General features: G+C 38.0%; 1 protein-coding gene across 6 annotated transcripts in view; it reads left to right on the top strand.

Moving 5' to 3' along the window:
- sgcz (sarcoglycan zeta) overlaps positions 1–23,546 on the top strand; it is a 167,639-nt gene that overhangs the window by 97,353 nt on the left and 46,740 nt on the right. For all 6 annotated transcript variants that reach the window (XM_088374284.1, XM_088374283.1, XM_088374285.1 and 3 more), the window contains 2 exons: positions 1,204–1,413; positions 18,533–18,634. In XM_088374284.1, coding sequence (XP_088230410.1) covers positions 1,204–1,413; positions 18,533–18,634 — 312 coding nt within the window. The remainder of the gene's footprint in view (positions 1–1,203; positions 1,414–18,532; positions 18,635–23,546) is intronic.

The raw sequence follows: 23,546 nt of genomic DNA, 5'->3' as shown, positions 1-23,546 counted from the left end.
GTGAGCGGAGAAGACACAACATCACTGCTGTGCATCTAGTAAAACTCAAACTTAAGTCTAGAACAGAACATTTATATTTGTAGGTGTCAGATGTAAACTTTGTCTCTATTGTACTGGTAATTCAGTTCAGCAATTGGTTATCCTCTTAAGACAAATAAATGTCTTTCAAAAAGACGCCTTATTTTTTCCCCCCAGAACAGGCAATGGCTTGTACCTTTAATTACTTCGGTCGATACTTGATATTGCTCACACATGGATATTAAAGAGTTAACTGCTGATCCCATTTGGATCATATTGCTAACCAAAGCAACAGCCCTGAGGCACCTTAATCAGTCTATCGACTGAATTAAAGTGTGGAGTCTTACTAAATGTTGTTCATAGCACAATGAACAATCAATCTTATGTTATTTGTAGATTATTTCTAGCGGTTAGAAATCCCTATTGAGTAGCAGATGGTCGCTCTGCAATGTTCTGCATGTACGTGTGCGTGTTGTCATTTCTATTTTGTGAAATACGGTTTTAGATAAGGCTCCCCTGACTAGACGCCTCCACCATGGCCATTTGTTTACATATATGGCCAATGCCACTGTTTGTGGAAATACAGTAATACTGCTCTCCCTCTATCCATCATATTCACCCTTCCTGTCTGTGTTTCTACTACTCGTATTGAATTTTCATTTTTCTTTGCTTACCCGCAGGCTCACTTATAAATAAGACACCTAGTAAAATGGCAATTGTCAAAATAATTGTCCAATGATACCTCTTCATCTAAAATCAATCTTCATTATCTAAATGTGTCGGCAAAATGGTTTTTCGAAATCCATTTTACAATCTGACAAGGTTATCACTATGTAATAAACGGATGCAATAGAAATGTAAAATAAGAATTTTACATTGGGGTTTCTACATGTGATCATAAAATATTGTCTTTAGATTTGGTAAATCAGCACGAGTACTTTCCAAGATTATTTTTCTACTCTGTGTTCCAAGAATCTGTAAACCTTATGACCTCCTTGTTCGTTGTCGCAAGGTCGGTCATGTTTAGCAAGTATGACAGCAACTTCCAGAAGACCTCGTAGGCTGCAATCTGTTCATCTGCTCAATGCAATGTCCGAGGCTACTGCAACAATAGTGTCCAATACAGTGTATGTGTGTGATATTTCACAACCCTATTCAAAAATTATGACACATTTGTTCTTTCAGATGACTCAGGAGCAGTACATTCTGGCAGCGCAGCCAAACTCCCTGCACCAGCGGGGGTCATCAGTGTGCGGAGCCCAAATGTACCCTGCGGTGGGAATCTACGGCTGGAGGAAAAGATGCTTGTACTTCTTCATTCTCCTCCTTGTCGTCACTATGATTGTCAACCTGGCGCTGACCATCTGGATCCTCAAAGTCATGAATTTCACTCCGGTAAGAGGCGAGCTGTCTGTGTGTCATTAAAATGACAAAATGTTATATGGGTCAGTGCTCATGAGGGAGTTTATGTGAGGAATGCTTTTAGGGGTGGTTTAAAAGGTTTGCTGTCAGGTAAAGGAAAGGTTGTACTATTTGTGAATTACTCTAAAATGTTTAAGAAAATGTGCTCAAGAAACTAAAAGGTGCTACCTTACCCAGCTTCTGTGTTTGTCCAGGTGTGATGTTTGCCAGTGGTATGGATTAATTTCAGTTTTCACAAGGTCATCAGTTAAAAAATACTTTAGTCATTCTGGATCCAACTATTAAAAATATATAATCTGGATTAGCAGTGGCATATTCCAGTCTAGTGCTGTGTCAAAATAATTGTCATCCCATTCTACAAAGAGCAACATTTCTTTAACTTATAAAACTCTGTTCGCCAATCAGTCTGGGTTCATCTACTTTCAAGCTAGACTCATCCAAGGGTCACAGGTCCCAAGCAACCAATATCCCATATCGCCTCAAGGAACCAAAAGCTAAAACTCTGATAGAGAGTATGCAAATGGTGCAGCATTTCACCTAGCTTATGTTTCAATATATATGAGAATATAAGAGCAGCAGTAAAAAAAAAAAAATCAAAGGAAGGAGGGATGCAGTTAAAAAAATATGTATGCCTGCGGGATGGCAGCCAGCGCAAGGTATAAAAAAAAGAGCAGAGGATATTTCATTGGCTAACGGTGTGAAAAACAATATGGAAAACCACAAGACCGGAGTCATAAAGGCAAGAGGCGAGAAAAGGGGAAGCAACATCAATAAAAACAAGTCAAAGTGAAATAAATAAAGTATGATATGAATACATTAAAGTGCTAGCCATATAATAAACTGTTTTCATCATCATTAGTAGATTTATGACAATATAGCCAACGCTTACACTTTAAAGACGTGATTTGGAATTTTTAAAATTGAAGAGCCGAGCGCATTATGCTAAAGAAAACTGTTTTGGGGTGGAAATAGTGTCCATGAAATGTTTCACAATTCATTAAGGATGTACAGTATGGCATGCATGCTCAGCATCTCCCTTCAAGCATCTGCTTTCTTGCTCCATAGAGACCCACTGATCGATTTTATTGCTTGCCAGAGTAAAAGTAAAGGGATGATGAGTTGGAAGGCGGGTGTTGGAATTATCAGAACACCTTTCGGTTGGACTCACAACTAAATGGAATCACAGATGGATTTTTCCCAAATCATCTGATTTGTAACTGGCTGCAGGGATTTGAGGAAAGTCTTTGTTCTGTTTGTGGTGACAAATACATACTATTGAGCAAGGGTCACCAACTCCGCTCGTCAAGGGCTACGAAACACATTGTTTTCTATGTTCACCACACCTGATTCAAAATGATCAGCTCACCAGCAATCCCTGCACAATCATAACTATCTTGATTATTTCACATCTAAAAGACTGCCTTGGAGGACGGCATTTGGTGACCCCTGACCTTACTCTTATGGTCGACTGGGGTTAAATTAGAAAGTCTTGGACAATGTGATTTCTGATAATCCACCCGGGCTCTTTTTCCTGTGCTGCAGTTCACCCTCCGACTGCTGGTTGCTTCTCCAAGGCTTTCATTGAGCTCTTCTTCAATTACAGAAACTATACTGGATTTGGTAGCACCTTTATAAATTGTGTGTCTAGAGCCCTGGTTTAATGAAACAACTCGTGCAGCTAAAAAGGAGTGCTACAAAGTTAAACATAGTTGGAAGAAATAGCTGCAGGTACCTTATGGAATTCTAAGACTGCTGACACTGCTACCAGAGCACCATTAACGAGGCCAAAAGAGAACATTTGTCAACCTTTATTAAGGCTAAGCATCTCAATCCACATGCACTATTCAAAACTATTGACTCTATTCTTCACCCCCTCAGCCTATTGAGACAATCTTCCTCTGAAATGTTGAATAAAATCCTCTCGTTTCAAACTCCACATTTGACCCCTCTGTCCATGTCCCTTTTTTTGGGTGGTGCTGAATTCTTTTGAAGCTATTTCCTAGAGGTTTTTAGAGAATGTGGTTTGCCACATTTAAGCTGTCCAGTTTCCCTTATGACGCTGTTCCTCCTCATTTCTTAGAGGAGAGCCTCTCGAGTGGTCAGTCAGTTTTTGGCTGTTGTCAACAGCACTACTGAAAAATAAAATAAAAACTTGGCCTTGATCAAGCTGTGTTGAATTCTAGAGTCATTCCCAAGCTGCCTTTTATTTTAAAAATTCAGGAGTAAAGTGGTGCATACTCAGCTGAGATAGTTTTTGGATAAACATAACGTCATGGAGGTTTTTCGGTCAGGTTTTATGATGCTGCATAGATTAGAGTTAGCCCTGTTATGATTTTTTAATGATATCCTCCTGGTAATGACACTGGAGACTGCTTGTCTTATTTTGTTGGACCTGATTTGATTCGGTGGACCACAAAACCGTGTTGGTTCATTTGATTTTCTGTAGAATTTATTTTAAGATTCTTTCGTTTGTCTTTGAATCCCAACCTTTACTCTCTGAGCTCCTCCACTAATGCATAACTGCACGGGGCCTCAGGTCAGTGGACCGGACGCTACTGGAGGTACTGAGGATTAAGTGGAGGAGATTCAGAGGGGACCAAGGGGACCGTTGCCAGTCCCTCCCTTTGGAATGATATCTCGTTAAGTATTTGGCAAGCGCCCTTATTGTCAGTCTTTAGAACTCATCCTAAAACACATTTTTATTCTTTGGCTTTTGACTCAGCATGAGAATTGGCATTGTTTTATTGTGTTTCCTGATTTTATTTTATTTATTAATTGTTTTGAGGATAAAGCGGTTCAGGAAATGGATGGATGGATGGATGTTGAGTTTGATTTTAACTTTAAGTACAACACTGCATGCACCCCGTGGTTATTTTTAAATTCCTCCATAAATAAAGTTGAGGAGAGAGTTGAGACCTTGCCGTATTTAGTTCTGACTGAAAAGGTAGACCAGAAAGAGATTTGTTTTTGAAGAGACAGTTTTGGCAGTAAATGTTGGTGGAAGGCATTGGCTCAACCTGTGTTTGAAAGGCAGAGGGAGTCGGCAAGGATATTCATGTATGCACATTGTGCCAGCATTTATTCAGCACCTGCGCCTGCTGATGTGTGTCAGTGGAAGCCAGCCTATTCATGCATTCATGTGTGCCTTCCTCTTTCAAATATGTGAGCATTTGCTGCAGAAATATTAATTTTCAGCTGACATTCCATTTATCCTGCTTTCCTCCTCAAGGTTGTGCTACAACTTTGCAGTTTTAATCCCTCGTCACCAAACAGATCGCATAGCAAAGTGTGTGTGTGAGCGGGTAAATTGTCTGTTTGATGGAAGTTTGTGAAGTATTTTTTCATTATTTTTAAATGTGGTTGTTTGCAAAACACCATAGAGAGAGACGTTAAGGTTAGAGCCGCAGCATACTAAAAACAAACAAAACAAAAAAAACTATTATTATCATTATTATCATTATTGGATTTGTGGAATTGGTATTTTGTCCCTAAAATGTTTTATTCCTTCAACGTACTTTGCATAGCAATTTATGTCTTTCTTTCAAGCGCTATAAAACTATGTACATATATCTTCATTTTTAGGAACGGGAACATTTCCAATTTGGCTTTCTTGTCTCATCAACCCCGTTCTTTGCAGCCCTAATGATGTACCGTAAGCAATAGACTAGAGATCTATAATTGGTACTTGATAACTGTGCATGCATTTACATTTTACTGTATATTATATTAATGCACAAGGATGCAATGGTTAACAAGTACTTGACAAATTAATATGATGTCACCATCTTACACTCTCACTGGAGAAATTAATTAGATTTTCTCACATTAAACAAACTGTAAATATAAATGGCATATGAAGGCAGATTACTGCAGGAGAGAAAGGCCAAAGCTTTCCGAATCATATGCGGAGCATTGTCTTACTGATTTTTAGCCGGACTATTTGAATTTGTCATTTTCTTAGGCTGAAAAGGGCAATAGGTACACGATCTCAATTAGTGACCGGGCTGCACTTTACTGTCATGGCTGCCGTAATCATTCATGCTCACCAGATTTGTGCACATTTTCACACTTGCCAAGAGTATCTTAAGTCGTTCAGCAAATATAAGATGAGCTCTCTGTGGAAAAGGGCAAAAGTGTATCCATATGTGCAGAGTAAGTGTGTATGTGTGTTTATTTGCATGTGTTTATTAGTGTTTGTTAAAAGAAAAGAGTGTCCCATTGTGCAGGCTCAGCTTCTCCCATCCGCCCTCTGCCTTCAGGCTCCTCAGGGACATGATGAGCTGATCTGTTTTGCTCCCTGATGAAGTGGAAATGAGTGGGTGATCTGTAAAGAAAGGAAGGCAGCATTTTAAAAGTGACTGTTAGTGTCAGTGGTCGCAACCATGGCTTATTCATTTCCTCAAGAACATAAAAAACAATGTTCTGTGGTAGATGTGGGCCACACAGTTTTTTTGTTGTTGCAGATCAGGTAAATCTAACACTTCAGTACAGGAGAAGGTCAGCATCTTAATCCTTATCAGTGCCCTGTAAAAGAATAACAACCCTGTACAAAGATGTGTTCCATATTTCATTTTTTGCATCACACGAGATGGGCATGGATTATTACTGTATATTTTTCCTGAAAAGTTTTGGATCATTTTCTTTGCACTTTGCTGTGCTCCGTGTGTGCTGTTGAAGGCAGTATTAGCACTGAAAGCTGCTTTACTCAGCTCCTCTGCCTCTCAACATCATTATGGCTGCTCACACCTGCACACTGGAGTTTATTGCATACACACACGGGCACACATTTTTCTCATTTTGTCAGTAGCGATGCTGACCCCAGGTAATGGGAGAGTCCGGCGTGAAATGTACTGTCCTCCTTTGACACGCACACTTTTACCACGCAAACAAACATGCATAGACATTCATGCACACTTTAACGCTCACAGATACACAAAGAGAGGTTAATGCCATAGAACAATTAAGTGATGGCACACTTCAATTGCTTGGATAGTCAATTCATATGCTGCTTGGTGCACAGCCACAAGTACATGCTCACGAACACACATGCACACACACACACACACACAAGACAAAGTAGGGATAACCTTTATCATTGAGTTTGATATATTATTATCTTGAATGCATCCATCTAGATAAGTTAAAGAGAAAAAAAGATTGTTAATTTTTAGGGGGCAGAAGCAACGTGATTGGGCATAGCCTCGTATGACCCGCTTGTCAGGACAGGTTTGTGTATTTGTCATATTAACGTTCAGTCTCTAGTACATACAGTATGGACTTTATTGTCTCTTTATATTTACATTCTTACAAAACAAAGAGGTTATAAATGTCTTTGAGTCCACAGAGGAAAAAAAATACAAAGCTAGAGATAACCACCTCTGTAAAAGCAAAGATATTTTTATGGTGTCAGCAACATTTTCAGTTTGATGTTAGAAAAGAACATAAAAACCTGATTTGTGCTTTTATGCATAAACGCAACCGCCCGTGACAGCCAAATTTGATTTAGTCAGCACTATAGTCTTATTATCTTCAGTAAAAATATGTCAAAAAGAATGACACAAAAAACACACACGGTGAGCCTAACGCATCCCTGCAGTGTGTACAGATCTATAAGATCTAAAGCATGTGTGTGTGTGCACGTCGGTGTGTGTGTGTGTTTGTGTGTTAAGAAGGGGATTTTACATTTAGTGTGTCTTTAATGCATGTGTGGGGATGTGAAATAGCCATCAGTCAGCAGTTTTCTACTTGTTATCTCAGCTGGCACTCAATCATAGATATTAACAATGATAAATAATGAACACACACTCATTTTTCAGGGCCCCAGAGTGAGGGTGTGCGTTTGTGTACTAATAGGAACAAGTGTGCTACTTTAAGTGTTTGTCTCGCCGTGTCTTAAGGGATCAAGTTGCTTATGCTGAGTTTTATGCTGACGTTCTTGTTTGTGTGTTATTTCCTGCGTTTATTTCATGCGACATGATGCCATGCTCTCATAGCTCCTGACCCAAGTATAGCGTGGTACGTCAAATTAGTGGCACAACAGTGCTGTTTAAATGTTGTTATCCCAAGGTTTTAAACAATGTTAAATCACTAGGAAGGATGTACTGTGGTAAGTAAGCATTCATCCGTATATCATCTCATTAAAACCATTGTCCTGCCTAATTTCCCTCACTGATTTTCTAATGGGATATTCCAGAATGAAAACTTTCAGCGATGGTGTTTTATAACGTTTCAAGAGATATTCAGATGTCTTAAACTGAATCATTTAATGGTGCTTGATATTAAGTAGGAATCAGACGACAGAGCAAGTCACTGTTCTAATTTTAAAGGCTGCCTACCTCTTTATCAAGTAAACTGTATATGGGGTGTGACAATAAAGAAATGAGACTGTCTCAGCCAAGCTCATGACTCAATGCAATTTGGCTAACTGCTTATGTGTGGTTCAATTTAAACTATTTTTCTTTAATTGTATCATCTCTCACTGTGTGGCTGAGGCTTTTATTTAGCAGAGTCTTTGTCACACCACTGGACGTGGCACAATGACAGAGCAACAAAAAACGAGGATACACACGAATTTGAAAGCGATGAAGACATCTTATGCATTCGTGAATTTAGTTAAATGTGTTCCTTTTTATTATTTCAGGTTAAACATCATCATTTTATTCATTTTAAGTGATTCTGAAGCTTATTTTGGAAATAAGAATCTAAATTGAAAAGTTGTTTTGAAGATGTATTTTATGCTGTTTAATCGCTAAACCACACAACCCCAAGAAAATATTTTTTTAAAAAGCAGAATCCAATGTCCAAAATCCTTTATGTCGTCGCTGCAGTGGCTAAAGATAAAACAACGTGCACAGCCATGTTTTCGTATGGGCTCATCTTTGTCTCAAATAGAGATGACAGTCCCTGATCCAAAATCCAAAGTAGCCCCTCGGCATATACAAGCACGTGTCACCGGGCCCATTATACTAATTGCACTTTAGGAAAGTGTGGTTATGTCTTGTCGAATTTACTGCTTTAGTCCACAACATGTTCTGTTCCCTTAGTGCTTTTCGCCTTCTGACCTATGACTTAATTGTATCATGGTCAACGTAGCGAGCCTGTCTTGCGCCCCAAGGCATGCATGACAGGACCAATCCACAGCTGATCCCCTGTACATCCCTGTGCTGTACTCGTTGTTGGGACCTACCTGGATCTCCAGTCAGTCTGGACCCGGTGAGGTCTAATTCTGATTTCTGTTGTTGGTTACATTAGGTTAGATGTTTATTTCTTCTTGGAGCTGTTTTGGTTCAGAGGTGCTCCATCACACTCAACCGTTGACATCCACTTTTCACGTGCTTTGTGTTTGAACACTTCAAAGCTATCACAGGTGAAGCGACAATGTTTGTAGCGTCGGGTGTGTTCGGCCGAGCCACACTTTGCTTCTCAGCAATATCCCTCCGGTTTGGCTCATCTGAGGCTTCTGTGAATTCGATCGCCAGTGGCGGTTTCTGCTCATGTCATCATGGTCACATCCCACATGTAATACAGATGACCACAAACAATATAATTTTTTAAGTCATCTTATTTCTAAAAGAAAGATCGTAAAAAGTGGTCCAGCAAAAATAGGCACTATGAAACATGTAGTAAGCGTAACCAAGCTTGAACTGTCTGCTACTAAAGCTTTTTAGCTCCATAATTACCGTTTCACCGCTTGGATGGATGGCTTCCACGCACAGTGCGCTATTACAGCTTAGTTGGCCATGTAGTCACTGGAAGAGAATCCCATCTACACCGAGTACAGAGCAGTGACGCAGAGGGGATCAGCTGCAGATCGGCTTTGGTCCTGTCATGGCCAAGCTCCGCTTCAGTAGCTGGAGAAATTTTAGATGGATACAAGTGAATTTGTGGACTTAAGAGATGTTCTCATGTTACCGAAGAGGATGGCTGCTGTCTGGCTGATGTGCTGAATGTCCTTCTGCTGGGAGATCATTTCCCCTCTCTACACTATCTAATGTCTTTTACTGGACCTTGGGTTATTGGCATCCAGAAGAAATGATGAGTAAACGCACATTTAAGTAAATATTCTGATAGTAGTGCGCCATAATTTATAATATGGCTTGCATAGCTGTGGAAAAAAAACTGAGCTTGGTTATACAGCCCAGTTTAGATGTCATGGGACATCTTCTACTTGCTCAAGTAACCATGCTTGCAGTACTGTAATAAATGTTATTACCGCAGAAATGCTGATGCTTGGTCTATTATCCAAGGGGAATGTAATACTTTCAATCCTAAATGTAACTTATGGAAGTAATTGGTGATGTCAAATCTGAAATTGTCCGACTGCATGCTGAGGAGAAGACCATAAGCTCTATATGGTAATCCAAATGGGATGCAGGTACGAGCGTTTTACTTCACAGATCATACTGAGAATGTGCTTTTAATGCTAATCCGAATGTTATGCATAGGAAAACTATAAGCAATGTTCTTATCAATTCATGTTGCTTTCAAAGAGTAGCAGTAGCCTACTCTTGTATAATGTAAAATATTCAGCGATTTAAAACATAAGTAAAGTAATTCTTCCTCCATCCTTAGTCAAAATTGGGTAAATACTAGTCACAGTTTCCATCCGTCCGCAAGTTTGTACACATGTAAAGTGTTTGGACGCGCACATTCTTACATATTATTAGGGAACAAACATTCTGTTTTTGGTTGCCTGAAAAGTGATGATCTCAGGGCAACAAGGAAGCGATATGACATACAGTATGTATGTCTGTAATACTGAATTGTCAGATAAGGAAAAACAACAACACAGCCTACAATAGAAACTGTGCCTGTTAACTAATGTACTTCCCGAGGAAACCATGGTTTCACACACAGCGGTAGCCTCTTGACTGATGACCTGTCCATCTGGGAGTCCAGTCCAATCTCAGGCCTGATGATCTGAGGTTGTGTTTCTTCACACACTACTGCTCTGGGATATTTGTGTGTGAGCACAAGGCACTAATTTGTGTCTTGGTGAGCATACTCTTTATCTTGTCCATGTGAGCATGTGATATATTGAACATTTCATATTAAGTGATTGCCCTTCATTAACACCAGAAAAAAACACAGAAAAACAATGTATGGCCTTTTTTAATTGAGTAATTCCAGAAGTGTCCATTTAACATGCACCTCCGCTGTCAACTCATTTCACTTATTACTTTTTGTTCAATAATGAACATTATGAAGTAAGATAATTTGCTATAAAGGTCAAATTCTGTTGACCAAAATAATGAATTAAACAGATTTCAATGGGCAATGTCACTGCAATGATTTGATGTCATTGTGACCTTTGTTGAATGTGTCACTTATCTACTAACTAAGACAACAACAAAAACAAGAACATGGATGGACATTGCCGTTCTTCATTAGAAGATATCATTATAGTTGTGTATTTGATTATTTTTGTATCAATGTTTCAATTTGATCATTTTTGTATCAATTTTTACATTTGTTCACAACATAACTTGAACTGTGACCCTATTGCTTATTGTTGCGGTAATTTGATTCTTGTTACAAGAAATGTTTTCTGGTACCTTGTGATACTAAATCCGACTGTGTTCTTTTCTATATACATACATACAAGGCCTCCCATCGGGGTTGTGCTACCTGGTGTGTCAGCTAAAGTGTTGACAGCCTACTGGCATGTGCGCCACATTGATCTCCGTCATCCACAGATGAGCGCTCTGAGCGTTCTGGGAGGGATCAGTCACTTTGGACAGCAACTTCAGGGATTTGCCACACTGTCAAAACAACATCATAACACTTAGCCACCTGCCTCGTATGGCGTAAGACCACCTGTTGTTGACCCATCAAGACATAGACCGCACAAGCCCTCAGATGGTGCGCTGTAATTTCTGGCAAATCGTTTTCCTCCTGTATAGTATATGATGGTGATGGCACGGTGGATCAAACTTGTTTATCCAACACATTCCGCAGATGCGCGTCTGGATTACGACCCGAGGATTTTGGCTGTGAATTTATTTGTGTTCCTCAAACTTCTACACCATGAATACCTAATGACGCCGACTTATTTCAGCAAGGCGCTCATCCAATCAAGGGTCTAGACTTGCATGTTTCAGAATCACACTTAGGAAAACAACAAAAGCATCTTTGTTGACATCACATGATTAGAAACAAGGAATTGAATTGAAGCATTTGTCTAACACAGCATGTGCAGTACATAATTTAGCTGTGCAAATAGATGACTGCTTAGACACTGCTGCAATGGGAGCTGCACCCACCAGTGTGATAATGACCATTGGTGAATCTAGAAGCATGCAGTATGTGACGTTTTACTTGAAAAACACAAAAGGGAATTGATGTAAATTATCAACTGAGGTGCAAAGCTCCTGCATCTGTGACATGCTTCCATTCTGTGGCAGATTCCCCTCAACTATTTATTTCATACAGCGCTGAATTTTGTGTGATGCATTCGGTAATGCAATTGCAAATCATTGGCTTCTTCGGCTACTCTTTTTAAAGTTACATAATAGCTCTGCCATTTCTTCAAGTAAGAAAAAATACTTCTAATCAAGTTGTGATTATAATCTTGCACTTGTTCTCTTAGGGTCATATTTACATAGATTCAGTTCTTTCATTATTGTGGCTGAATTACATCGAGATTCACAGAACTAAAATTCTAAAAGAGGTCTCCACAGTTGTCAAGCTCGATGTCATGAATTAGTTTGTGGTGACATCCGAACCATTGGGTGACTAAATATCCTAGTATACATCACATTTTCACAGAGATACTGTATTTGTAAGTTAATTCTTCCAAACTAAATTATGTTCTTGCAGAGTTTTGTATTGCGAAACAGTCACTTGTGTTTGTCTCTTCCTCATCTTTGGTCTATCATCTTTCCACATTAGACAGCAAAGGTACAATTGGTTCAATTTAGAAGAATTCATTGACAGTGTTCATTCACTGCAGTAATTTATCTTTATTTTTCATTGACATATAGGGCTTGACTGTTAAATTTCAAAACCAATTCTGTTGTTGTTCCAAACAATGTCAGGAAAAAAAAAACAGACACTTAATTGGCCAGTACCAATCGATATAATGAAGGCCAGATGGCCAATGAGAAATGATTATGTTCATCTGTTACTTGCAGCCATGCTACTCACGGCCTAAAATGGAAAGACAATTTATTTGTGTTAACTTTTTAGTAAAGTGTTTACCTGACCAGTTCTTAACAATCTAAAAATGTTTGATTGAAAATATCCATCCTTCTGTTTTCTGAACTGCTCATCTTTGTGCGGGTTGCGGGGGTGTGGAGCCTATCACAGTTGTGTTTGGGTTGTAGGTGGGGTACACCCTGAACTGGGATTTGAAAATGATTCTTTGCCCTGTGGTCGAATCATTTATTGGTCCCCACAATTTTGATAAACTGGGTGGGGCCTTCGTCATTTCACCCACAATACTTAAATGCGATCCATGTAAGATTGTATATTGTCATGCAATGGATTCTATACTTTGCTGTCAAACAAAAAAAATAATACTCCACAGAGTAACTTAATGTTTATTTTCCTTCTAACCATAGGGAACAGTCACTTTCGTTTTATGGATGATGAAGTAGATACCTTCCTTAACTCCCAACAGGGAGCAACATATTCCATCAGATGCCTTTCAAGATGCAGTGAAAGGAATTGAGATGCCCTTGATACCTCCCAATATCAGTTAGACAAACCCAACGTCATTCAAGTTTGAAAAAAGGGAATGAACAGTTTTGAAGACCCACAAGAAAGCCCTTAGAGCACTAGATTATACGGATGGAAAAATCTCTCATTTGCCATTATCTATCGAAATACAAGAGCATCAGACCATAAACATTATAAACCAATTCCACTCTGTGAGGAGGGCATGACCTTTTTACTTAAACTTTAAATAATGCATTGTTTGACATTGAGCTAGTTTTGATGGGAAAAACATTTCTGTCATTGTTGTGGCATCTCATACTTCATACTATAGGTCTCAACTTTGCCAAATGCTAGGCATATTTTATTTTATTTTTTTGCCAGCGCAAATACCAATTTAACAGACCGGTTTCTACCAAGCTGGAAGCATTTGTAACTTATTTTAAATCAAAAGGACTAATGTAAGGCCAAAAAGCCAAACTGAAGTCATTGAAATGATTTTGGGATAACAGGTTTCTATATTGAGATGTAAAAGCTACCTTGACCTTCTTTCAGTGAAGCTCACTTCCTTTGGGAAAAGCTTGTACTTCAAGTTGTTTTGTTTTAGTAATCGTGCCCTATCCTTCATATTTTCAATCTGTCAGTGCCTCTCCCATTGAGTTTTAGATCTCTCACTGTTTTGTTTGTTTGCTCCCCTCAAATGTTCATTTTACCACTTTCTGTCATCCCTTCTCTTCTACATTTCACTCTCCATCTCTCCCAGCCAGTATGTTTAGCCAATATGTCTGCAGTGACTGACAGCACATGAAAGACCCTTGCCTAATATGCACTCATTTAATCTTGTGGGTGAAGATAAAAAAATATATATAGGAAAGTTGGGCACATGCAGGCAATCACTTTCAAATATGCATGTCAATACCACAGCCTTGTCAGCTCTTTACACAAACAAAAACTCAGCACACACACTTCACCATCTGTCTACATGCTGCCATGTGTACACTGCACTGATGGATTGGCTAGAGGCATACACACACTGTCACATAAACAAACACACCCACAAACTGAAAGGGTTCCATGCATAAATCACATGCAGTTTTGTGTGCAGACAAGCTGAAACAAACCCACGCTATTCCTATTTGCACATAGTGCTACCTCGCGGTGTGTCGAAAGGTCTCTTGAACATATTTTTGAGGATGACTATGTTTACTAACTCGCATATATTCACACTGCTACTCCAACAGTGGAGGCACATCTTAGACGTATTGTGTTCCTCTTTCAACGCAGCACAGTCTTGACTCTTGGCTTTGCTGTCAACCTTAAAAAAAAAGAAAATAAATTCTCTAATGCAGTTTTGTAAACTCCTTTGCTAGTTTGATGCTAAATAAAGTGGAACCACAGTTTATTCTGGAATGCAGTGATTTCTTTGGATTGGATTTACCGTTTTTTTTTTTGGTTTTTTTTAAACGAATATATTCTAATAGGATTGGAATCATTCTGTCATAAAATTGGTGATTCATTTCACAGTGGGAATCGTTTACCTCCCATTGTTTAATTTGCTATGGGGGGGCAATGCTGAATTAGCTAGTGTCGATGTAGCCACGTTGCATTGACATTTGCATTTTTTGTCATTTACTAGAGTAATGCTATCTGTTCAGTAATGCTATGTTCAAGGACACACACACACACACACAAACTAAGAAATCACTCCCCATAATGTTTTATTTCACCTGCCGTCCCTCTATGAACAAAACCTCTTTCACATTTCATGTCTAATTGAGTTATCTCCCCTGACCTATAAGGCCACAGAAGTTTATTTGTTTTGGAGCCCATTTGTTGAAAATTGCCCATTCCAAAATGACACTCATGTCATGCCACACCGTGACACAATCCACAAGGTACAGCAGGTCAAACATCTAATTTAATGCCTTCCCCAGGCAGGCACTGACTACTGTCTACTGTGTCTGCTGTCCTGGTTATGACTTCATTTCCACAAAGTCTTATGCACTCTCGTCATGAACACAGAGTGCATCCTGCAGACACACTATGCAGCTTCATATTAACACAGACCAGCACACATCACCTAACATTAGCTCCAACGCATCCATCAACAACATAGCCAGTCATATATTTTATACACTGCTTGGTATTCAGGTCATATCAACCCTAGTCAGAGAAGTGACCGGGTTGTTACTGTGCATGGAATTTAAACTGCATACGGTATCTTCTGTCACTCAATAATTTCTTTGTCATATTTTATTTTGGCTGTTTAGCATTCACTGTAACTAGTCAGGTCTCTTCTTAACTTAACCCTTAAATTTATATGGCACACGAAAGCTCATGAGTGTATTGTATACTGCATTATATAGCACTCTATACATGTGTAAATCATACATTGAACTTTTTCAGGTCCAGGATTTTTCATTTTGTCATGTTTGATAAATGTATTCAACCTTTTCAGAGGTATTGGTGAAAATGTTTCATATTACTCAATCTACAATAAAATATCCCATCCATCCACGATTTGCTCTACCTCTTATCCCCATGAGGGTTGTGGGTAAGATGGAGACTATCCTAGTGGACTTGGGGAGAGAGAATTGAGATACACCCTGAACTGGATGCCAGTCAATCATATTACACTTATGCAGGGGATAAACAACCAGTCACAATATAGAATCACAAGACTTTCAGAAGCAGCTTGCATTGTGTGGCGTTGCATTCAACCACTATTATGCCATACCACTGTGGTGAATAATAAAATTAAAGTGATTGAATATGGTTTATAGTTACCTCTCAAATGTTTTGAGACTCAAAAATATAGCTTTGCATGAAACTGGATCTGGTTACATACTATATCATCTCTTGGAACAACTAATTGATGCAAATTAAAGTCGTCAACACAACCACTGTAGAAAGAAACAGAACTTTAACCAGCGGTTTACCAAGCCATTTTTCTTTTCAGAAAAAGATGTGTGCTGGAAGATTTGGAGGGCATTTGACCACTGAAGCAACTGCTCATTCCAAATCTAAGAGCAAGGTCATGAAGATAGTTAGAGCAACCTGTAAAAGTTTGAAATCAATACTGTAGCTAGTGTGGCGTTAGAATGATGGCAGTGATATTTTATTGTTTACGTATTTATTATGTCTGACCGATGGTATTCATATGAAATAAGGATGTTGGATACCACATTTTTCAGAATGATACCAACTTCAATGTAATGCAGTGTCATACTGTAATCTATTGACTGTTGGATATTCTTTTGAAAACTACTTCTAAGCCTATTTCAAAATGTTTCAACCTCGATAGTGAACGTTTTCTTTTCTCAACTTAATGTTCACCTTCAAGTAAAAAAAAAAAAAAGGAGAAACACATAATTTTGCCCTTTTTTCATTATCTTGAAAATCTAATGTGACATCTCACCCCATGTAGATAACTTACTTGAGGATGGAACAAAATGCCAAATATTCGCACTCTCTATTTGATTGCTTATAACTCTGCACAGACAAAAGAATATGAACAAGACATGAATACAAAATATACAGCCAAGACTTTGGTCTTTCATTTGGCACATTATTTATATAATATTTTTCTATTCCAAGAGATACACTAAAGTAAAATGTGTGACATTAAGCCCCGGTCGCCATGTAATGGAAACATAGTATGACTGAAATCTTACTGGACAAATAATATCATGTATCCACATACAGTACTGGAACCAACAGCCCAGGGATATTGTAAATGAGCCAAAGAATAGACTGTTGAGAAATGTGTATATTAATATAATCTCACGGTTCAAGTATTACAATTTGGGGTGTAAATGTAGGTCAGTGCTTCTGACCGTGTTTAGGCCATCAGGCAAGGCCATTATTGGCCATGACAGCTCACCTCTGTTGTTTTGTCCTCTTCATCAGCGCACAAATGCTATTCAAGGTGACAAAATGCCACATTTTGGGGGAGAAAATATTTTTGAGACTTATATTATATTGTAGTGTGCTTAGTTATAATGAAACAGTTTAGCCTAGTTTGCGCCTGGTTGTACAAGTCAGTTCAGTTTAGTACATTTAGTCTGAATTTCTGAATGGAGCCAAAATATCTGTATACATACAAGTCATGTATGTCGCAATGTTTTTTTTTAAAATATTCATGAGAAATAGTTCCCTTTTACTTGATTGTTTACTTGACCGGTGTGTTCATGCATGAGATGCTTGTACTTTTTGTTCAATGTTTGATTCTGTAGATGCTTCTCCTGTGTTCTAATGCGGATGTGTGTTTTTCCATTATGCTTGTGTTTTGGACTTTTCAGACCTGTTGTGTTATTTTTTATTGAATAAGCTTCATGCGCCACTGTTCATTTAATTTAATGGCCGCAGATCACAGAAAACATCTGGCTGGTTTTTGTTATTGATTTTTTTTTTTTAAATCCTTTAACGGACTGCCAAGTCTGATATTCTGGGATTTGTTCTAGATCTAGGTGTGCATTAAATTGCACTACTACTAAAATACATTGTATCACTCATGCGCTACCATTTTTGGTCGGCACTTTAATAATGCTTAGCTTTTTTTTTTTTTTCCTAATACGCAATTTAAATATGGGTTTCTATACGTAATATGCATTGAAGAAAAGAGCACACGAATATAATTTTTTCCACGTGTATGAGAGATTTTTTTTCCTTCCATCAATAACCTTTATTTTAGGATTTTGTTTTGATAGAAGCATCTCTTGAGCCTGTCTCTCTTTAAAACTTTCTTTAGCTCCTCGCCCTTAATTCTCCCATTCAATCTTTCTCACGCCTAAAGTTTCCAATTTGAGAAGATGTTTTAGTCTGTTGCACCGGCAATTAAGGATAATTAACAATAGCACCTTTCCACATTCAGTTCCTTTAAAAAACATCAGTCATTTCCATCAATAAATGTGATTATGAAGGGGAAAAAAAGTCAAGTGCCCAGCAAGTCAAACTCATTTGTATTCATCGTAGCTACAGTGGCAGATCAGTCATTATCGCCTCATCGTGTAATTGAGACAAGAGTGAGCTCAAATATTGACAGCAAAGTCATTCTCTGTACTGATGTCAATGCTTCTGTCTTTGTTGAAGACATTTTTAGAGATTTTTCGAATGTCAAATGAGAGTAAACAAGACTGTTTTTGTACCAGGTGCTTTCCCTTGACTGAAAAGAAATTAGACTCATCACTGTCACACTCAAAAATCCCACCAATCTATTCCATTGAGTGTATTACACACTCAATCTGTCGTACCAACCTAAAAATTTTAAGTCGTATTTTGACTTGACGTGACTGCATGCATTGTCATATCCTCAAACGTGACCCTTCATGCCAAAAATGTCGTTGAAAAACATACACTCTTCTTCTGTTGTTATTAATATGATGTGGCTGTTCTCCCAAGCAAGCACTGACCACCATCACCCTTTCTCTGGTTGTAGGAAGGAATGGGCAATCTGCGAGTGACCAAAGAAGGGGTGAGACTGGAAGGGGTGTCTGAATTCCTTTTGCCTTTATACGTCAAAGAGATCCAGTCCCGAAGGGTAAGTGTGGAAATGTAAGGTTTTGCCTACAAGTGTAAAGTGCATCTGTTGCATGGTTTAAATTGTTTTCTTTAATGTTTAATCTGGGGTTTCTTAATTGTACAATACTAATAATTTAAAGTAGTTACAAGTCCATGCACTTGCTCGGTTTGTGACATCATTGCAATTACTCTACATCACTTAGCGCAGAGGTAGCACATATGAAAAGAAAGATTCAAATCAATTCTGGATCCAACCAGAGGAGCCCAGTACAGGTACATGATTAATTTTTGGTGGGTGAAGAACACTGGTGATGTTTTTTTTATTTAGATCTGCTTGAAATTCTTTTTAATATAATGTGATCTCCACGTCTGTCAAAAAACAAATGCAACATCTTTCAAAAGACTTATACAGTTCAAGTACTGCATACTACACTATACAATTATGCTGCCAAAAAAGGTAGGCTACTAAATACAAATGAGAATTTTACACACATTTCCTGACAAATGTATGTATTTAATTTTAAAAAACACTACAGTAGTATAGTAATAGTTCAACATAATTCAATCTAAGTCAAATTGTCATCAAAATGGTTGTGCTTACAGAGACATTGTTAATAAAATAAAGCTGATTTTAAATAGTTTTTTTTTTTTTAATTTTTGATGAGCACTGAGTGTTGTTTCAGATTATCTGGAACCAGATTGTTTGTGTTGTATTTTTTTTTTGAGTTACTCCCTTTTTTCTTATCACATTGATAATACTAACCTTATTTAGTTTACTTTGACTCAATGTAAATAATACATAGGTCATAAATATGAATCTTAACCAAATATTCAGGCTTTCCCAAGAAGGTATCTATCAAAATTGTGCGTCTGTGGATGCATGCGCGCATGTGTCTGCGAGTTTTTGTATCTCACTACAACATGTTCTGACATTTGATTCAAAATATCTCCATCCATCAAACCCACCCAGAATTGTCATTGATTCTGTTAGTGAAGGCGATATAGACAATGGGTGCGCACTTAGAGCATGCTTGAAATGGCTATGTGTGTAAAAGTGTGTGTTTGTGTTATTAGGGCAGCTACACGAATGACAGGTTTTGTACATTTGTAGTGCGATGGGATGGGAAAATAGAGGGAAAAGTTAAAAAAAAAAAATCAGTCTTTCAATCCAAACTTCTTCCCATTGCTCCAGCCATGAGATCATTGCAGCTCTAGGATATCATTACACCATTTATCCATTGCGCCGTTTATCAGTGCGAGTGGCTTCAGAAAAGGATGGAGCTGTGGAACATCAATTGGAGAGTTTGGAGGATGTAATTGAATTCGATGTCCTTTCAAAGAACCCAGACATTGGGCGTAAAAGACATGGCAAAACTTCGCCGACTACTGCACTCAGTACGACAATATGAATTCAATGTTTTGGTACTTGCTTGACATGCCTAAAAAATATTTGGTGTGTATGTCATTATTGGGATTTATCAGAAGACGAATCGTAATGCAACAACGAAAGATTGTGCATGTGTGATTTTGCGTGTTTTTGAGTGAATGTCTGTTTTATATTGTCGAAACCTGAGTTTTAACTTTTTAGTATCATTATTGTAATTATTACTGTACATTGTAACATAGAGTCCATCTTAAATGTATGGTTGAATATTATAAAGTATTAACATGCCTTTTAACAAGTTTTGATAAATGACTGAATAAAAATGAACAACTTCATAAGACAAATAAGAGGAATCAGTACCAGTTAAAGTTGTAAAACTATTCTAACCTAATTACGATGATGAATTCTTTGAATATTGAATATTGATTGAATATTGTTTTCTATTTTCGGAACAGGCAGCAGATTATTTTGCTTCTTGTACAGTAGATAAACTGATGGATCATAAATATTAAACTTTTAGATTGTTAGCATGATATCCAGTCTCATCAGATGCTTGCAATTTCCTTACACAAAAGAGGCCGAGGTCAGTTTTGACAAAATCTGAATTGTATGTTCACATTGACATGAAAAAAAAAATCTGATACATGTCATATGTAGGTAAAAAAGAAACCAGAATTAACCTGCAGTATGATAATGATCGTATTTTCAGTAGATGGACTGTCTCCTATTTCGACATTAACAGCTATCACAATTGACCATAAAGGATGCAGCGGTTGCACTGGTTAAGGGGAAACTTGCTGAATCGGAAGTATATGAAACTCCTGGAGGACCCAATAAGCTACTTTATGAGAAGATATACTGAGAGATAAGCACTTAAAAGATAGAAAGAAGGGGTGAAATGAAGATGACAAGCTGGGAAGAGATAGCTGCAGATAAATGAGTGACCACAAATCAATGACTGTACAATGGGTTGATGCCACAAATCTATTTGAGATAGATTTTCTTTTTGCAAATGTTCACTCTATTTGAATTTAATGCCTGCAACACATTCTAAAAAAGCTGGGACCGTTTCATGTTGACCTTTTGTAGTATACATGACTTTTCCTTTTAACCAAACTCAACAATTATTTGGAAACTGAGGTTAATTATTGTTGAAGCTTTGTAAGTGGAATTATTTCAATTTTTTTTCTTTCAATCAATCCAATAACTGCTCATCCTGAAATTTCCTGTACCCGTACCCTAACTATGCCTCTAACTAAGGCCCTTTAACAGATCCGTTAGTGTGTAAATAAGAATCATCTGGTAAATTATTTTTATCTTCCTTTATAATGCAAAGTTATATCACAATGAACACTTAGGGAAAGCATCGTGTTGATATGCTATAATTGTCTCGTACATGTCCACTTAACAACCCAGAGATGTCAAATTGGATTCACTTTCATTGGGCATTCATGCATCCCTTTTACTAACAATCATACATTAATAATGATGCCTTAAAAGGAAGGAAATCTTTTTATAACCCATAATAAGTTGAAACTCGACATACTGTACAAATACTTACACAGTCAGTCACACACGAGTCCGCGTGCACACAATCACACAATGGCTAGTAGTGACAACTCAACTCAGAGAACGGCATATTTCTCAGAGCGACACATGGAGGAATGTAATTCCTGAGTGGTGATGAAAGACAGGATAATAAAAGAGGCCTGAATATAAAAACATAAAGAAGGAGGTCTTTTTGCAGTAAAGTACTCAGAGTGAAGCAACCACTCCAAATGGAAAGAATGAAATGAATGAATACGGGTAAATGGTGGCGCCAATAGGAAGCATGTTTATTGCCTTTTACACAATTGCACATATTATTTCGAAAGCTAAGATCCACAGGACTGGTGCCAGGATCCGTGGATCTGGCCACAGGAGGAAAAATGATGATAAATTGATAATAACAAAATATTAAATTGAAGATACCATCATGTTTATCTATGCCTTTTTCATTTGTTTTTTTTTTTAAAGTAATTCTGCTGAACTGCAACTCAAAAGCAATATCAGATTTTTACTGGTTAATGTTCATTAAAACTTTTATTACTATTGGCTTTTTTTTATTAACAGAAGGGTAGCAACAATTTCATCCATATGTGTATATTATTATGTCATGCTTGTATTCTACACAGTGCACCTAATTTCCAATTCTGCTAGGAGGGACATTTTTCAATTACATTATCTTTAGCCACCCAGTATGCAGGGAGATGACGACAGATACTATGTGTAAGGTGAAACACATCAGCATGAGTGCAATTGGAACAGATGGCTTCTGTAAAAGAAGAGATGATATACTGAATTTACAGTACTGTGCAAATGTTCTACGCCACCACTGTCCATGTAGTTTTAATTGACTTTTTATCTATCTCAGCTGACTTCAGGCGAAAGGCAACCTCAACTGGTTGCCAATCAGTTGCAGGGCACACATATAGAGTCCAGCACAGAGACAGACATCCATTCACACCTTCACTGAGTGGGAAGTGAATCCATGCTGCCTGCATCAAAGGCGAATTTAGAGTACCACTTTGCCGTCAGTAACTATGAAGAGTATATGTTCGTAAAAACTCGATCCTCCGAACCTTCACAAGAAAGTGCTGGGCACTGATTTGGTTAGTGTAGGACTGCACAGGAGTCACCACCCCTTATATCAATACCAAACCCACATATCAAAATAAAAACAGGCTATAAAATCTAGGTACGTATAAGGTTATACAGTACAATATATGTTTTTATATAATACTATCAATCATTGTAACACTGGCACAGGCAGGAGCCTTTTGTGCAGAGCGCTGGAGTTGGGTGAGATGGCTCCAATGAGTCCAGTAGTGAAGAGGATCCATTTTAATTGATTTCAACTTCATTCGATTGCAAGTTGGAAAATAATGTTCATATAGCCTAAATGAATTTTTTAAAAAAATCAAGACTGCTAAAAGGGCTGAGATTGGTCTTTTCAGCGAATAATTATATTTGAGTGTGGGTATTCTTTTTGATTTTATTATTTGGGGGATGTGACTCAGTGGTAGAGTGGTTGCCTTACAATCCAGATGTTTGGGGTTTAATCTTCAATCACTGTAACCGTGCCAAAGTGTCCTTGAGCAAGACACAGAACCCCCAGTTGCTCCTAATGGCATGTCATCAGTAGGTGAATGGGATGTGAAGCGCTATACAAGTATAATCCATTTACCATTATTTGAGGAAGGCACCGATGGTAGTGTTTACCCTCCAATATAGTCCTGGCAATGCCCATCAACTTCTGTCAATGAGCAGATCAACAAACACAGGGAAGACATACAGCACTACATTTTTTTCACTTTCTTAAGAAATGAGCCTTGGCTGAGGTCTGAGCTCTTCTGAGTGACATACTTGTTACATTCTGTCACTATATACCTGCTACTGTGACAAATGCAGTGACACCTTTGGCACTGAAGTGTGTATTTATGTTGCATGAATGGAGAGCTTGGCAGAACTTTGAACCAAGAACAATGGTGCTTTGGCCGGAAACTCA

This window comes from Syngnathus floridae, chromosome 4 (assembly GCF_059516105.1).
Source record: "Syngnathus floridae isolate MCC-2025c chromosome 4, RoL_Sflo_1.0, whole genome shotgun sequence".
In the NCBI taxonomy this organism is placed as follows: domain Eukaryota; kingdom Metazoa; phylum Chordata; class Actinopteri; order Syngnathiformes; family Syngnathidae; genus Syngnathus; species Syngnathus floridae.
Note: the sequence above shows the minus strand (reverse complement) of the source record. Positions and strands in the feature narration are given on the sequence as shown.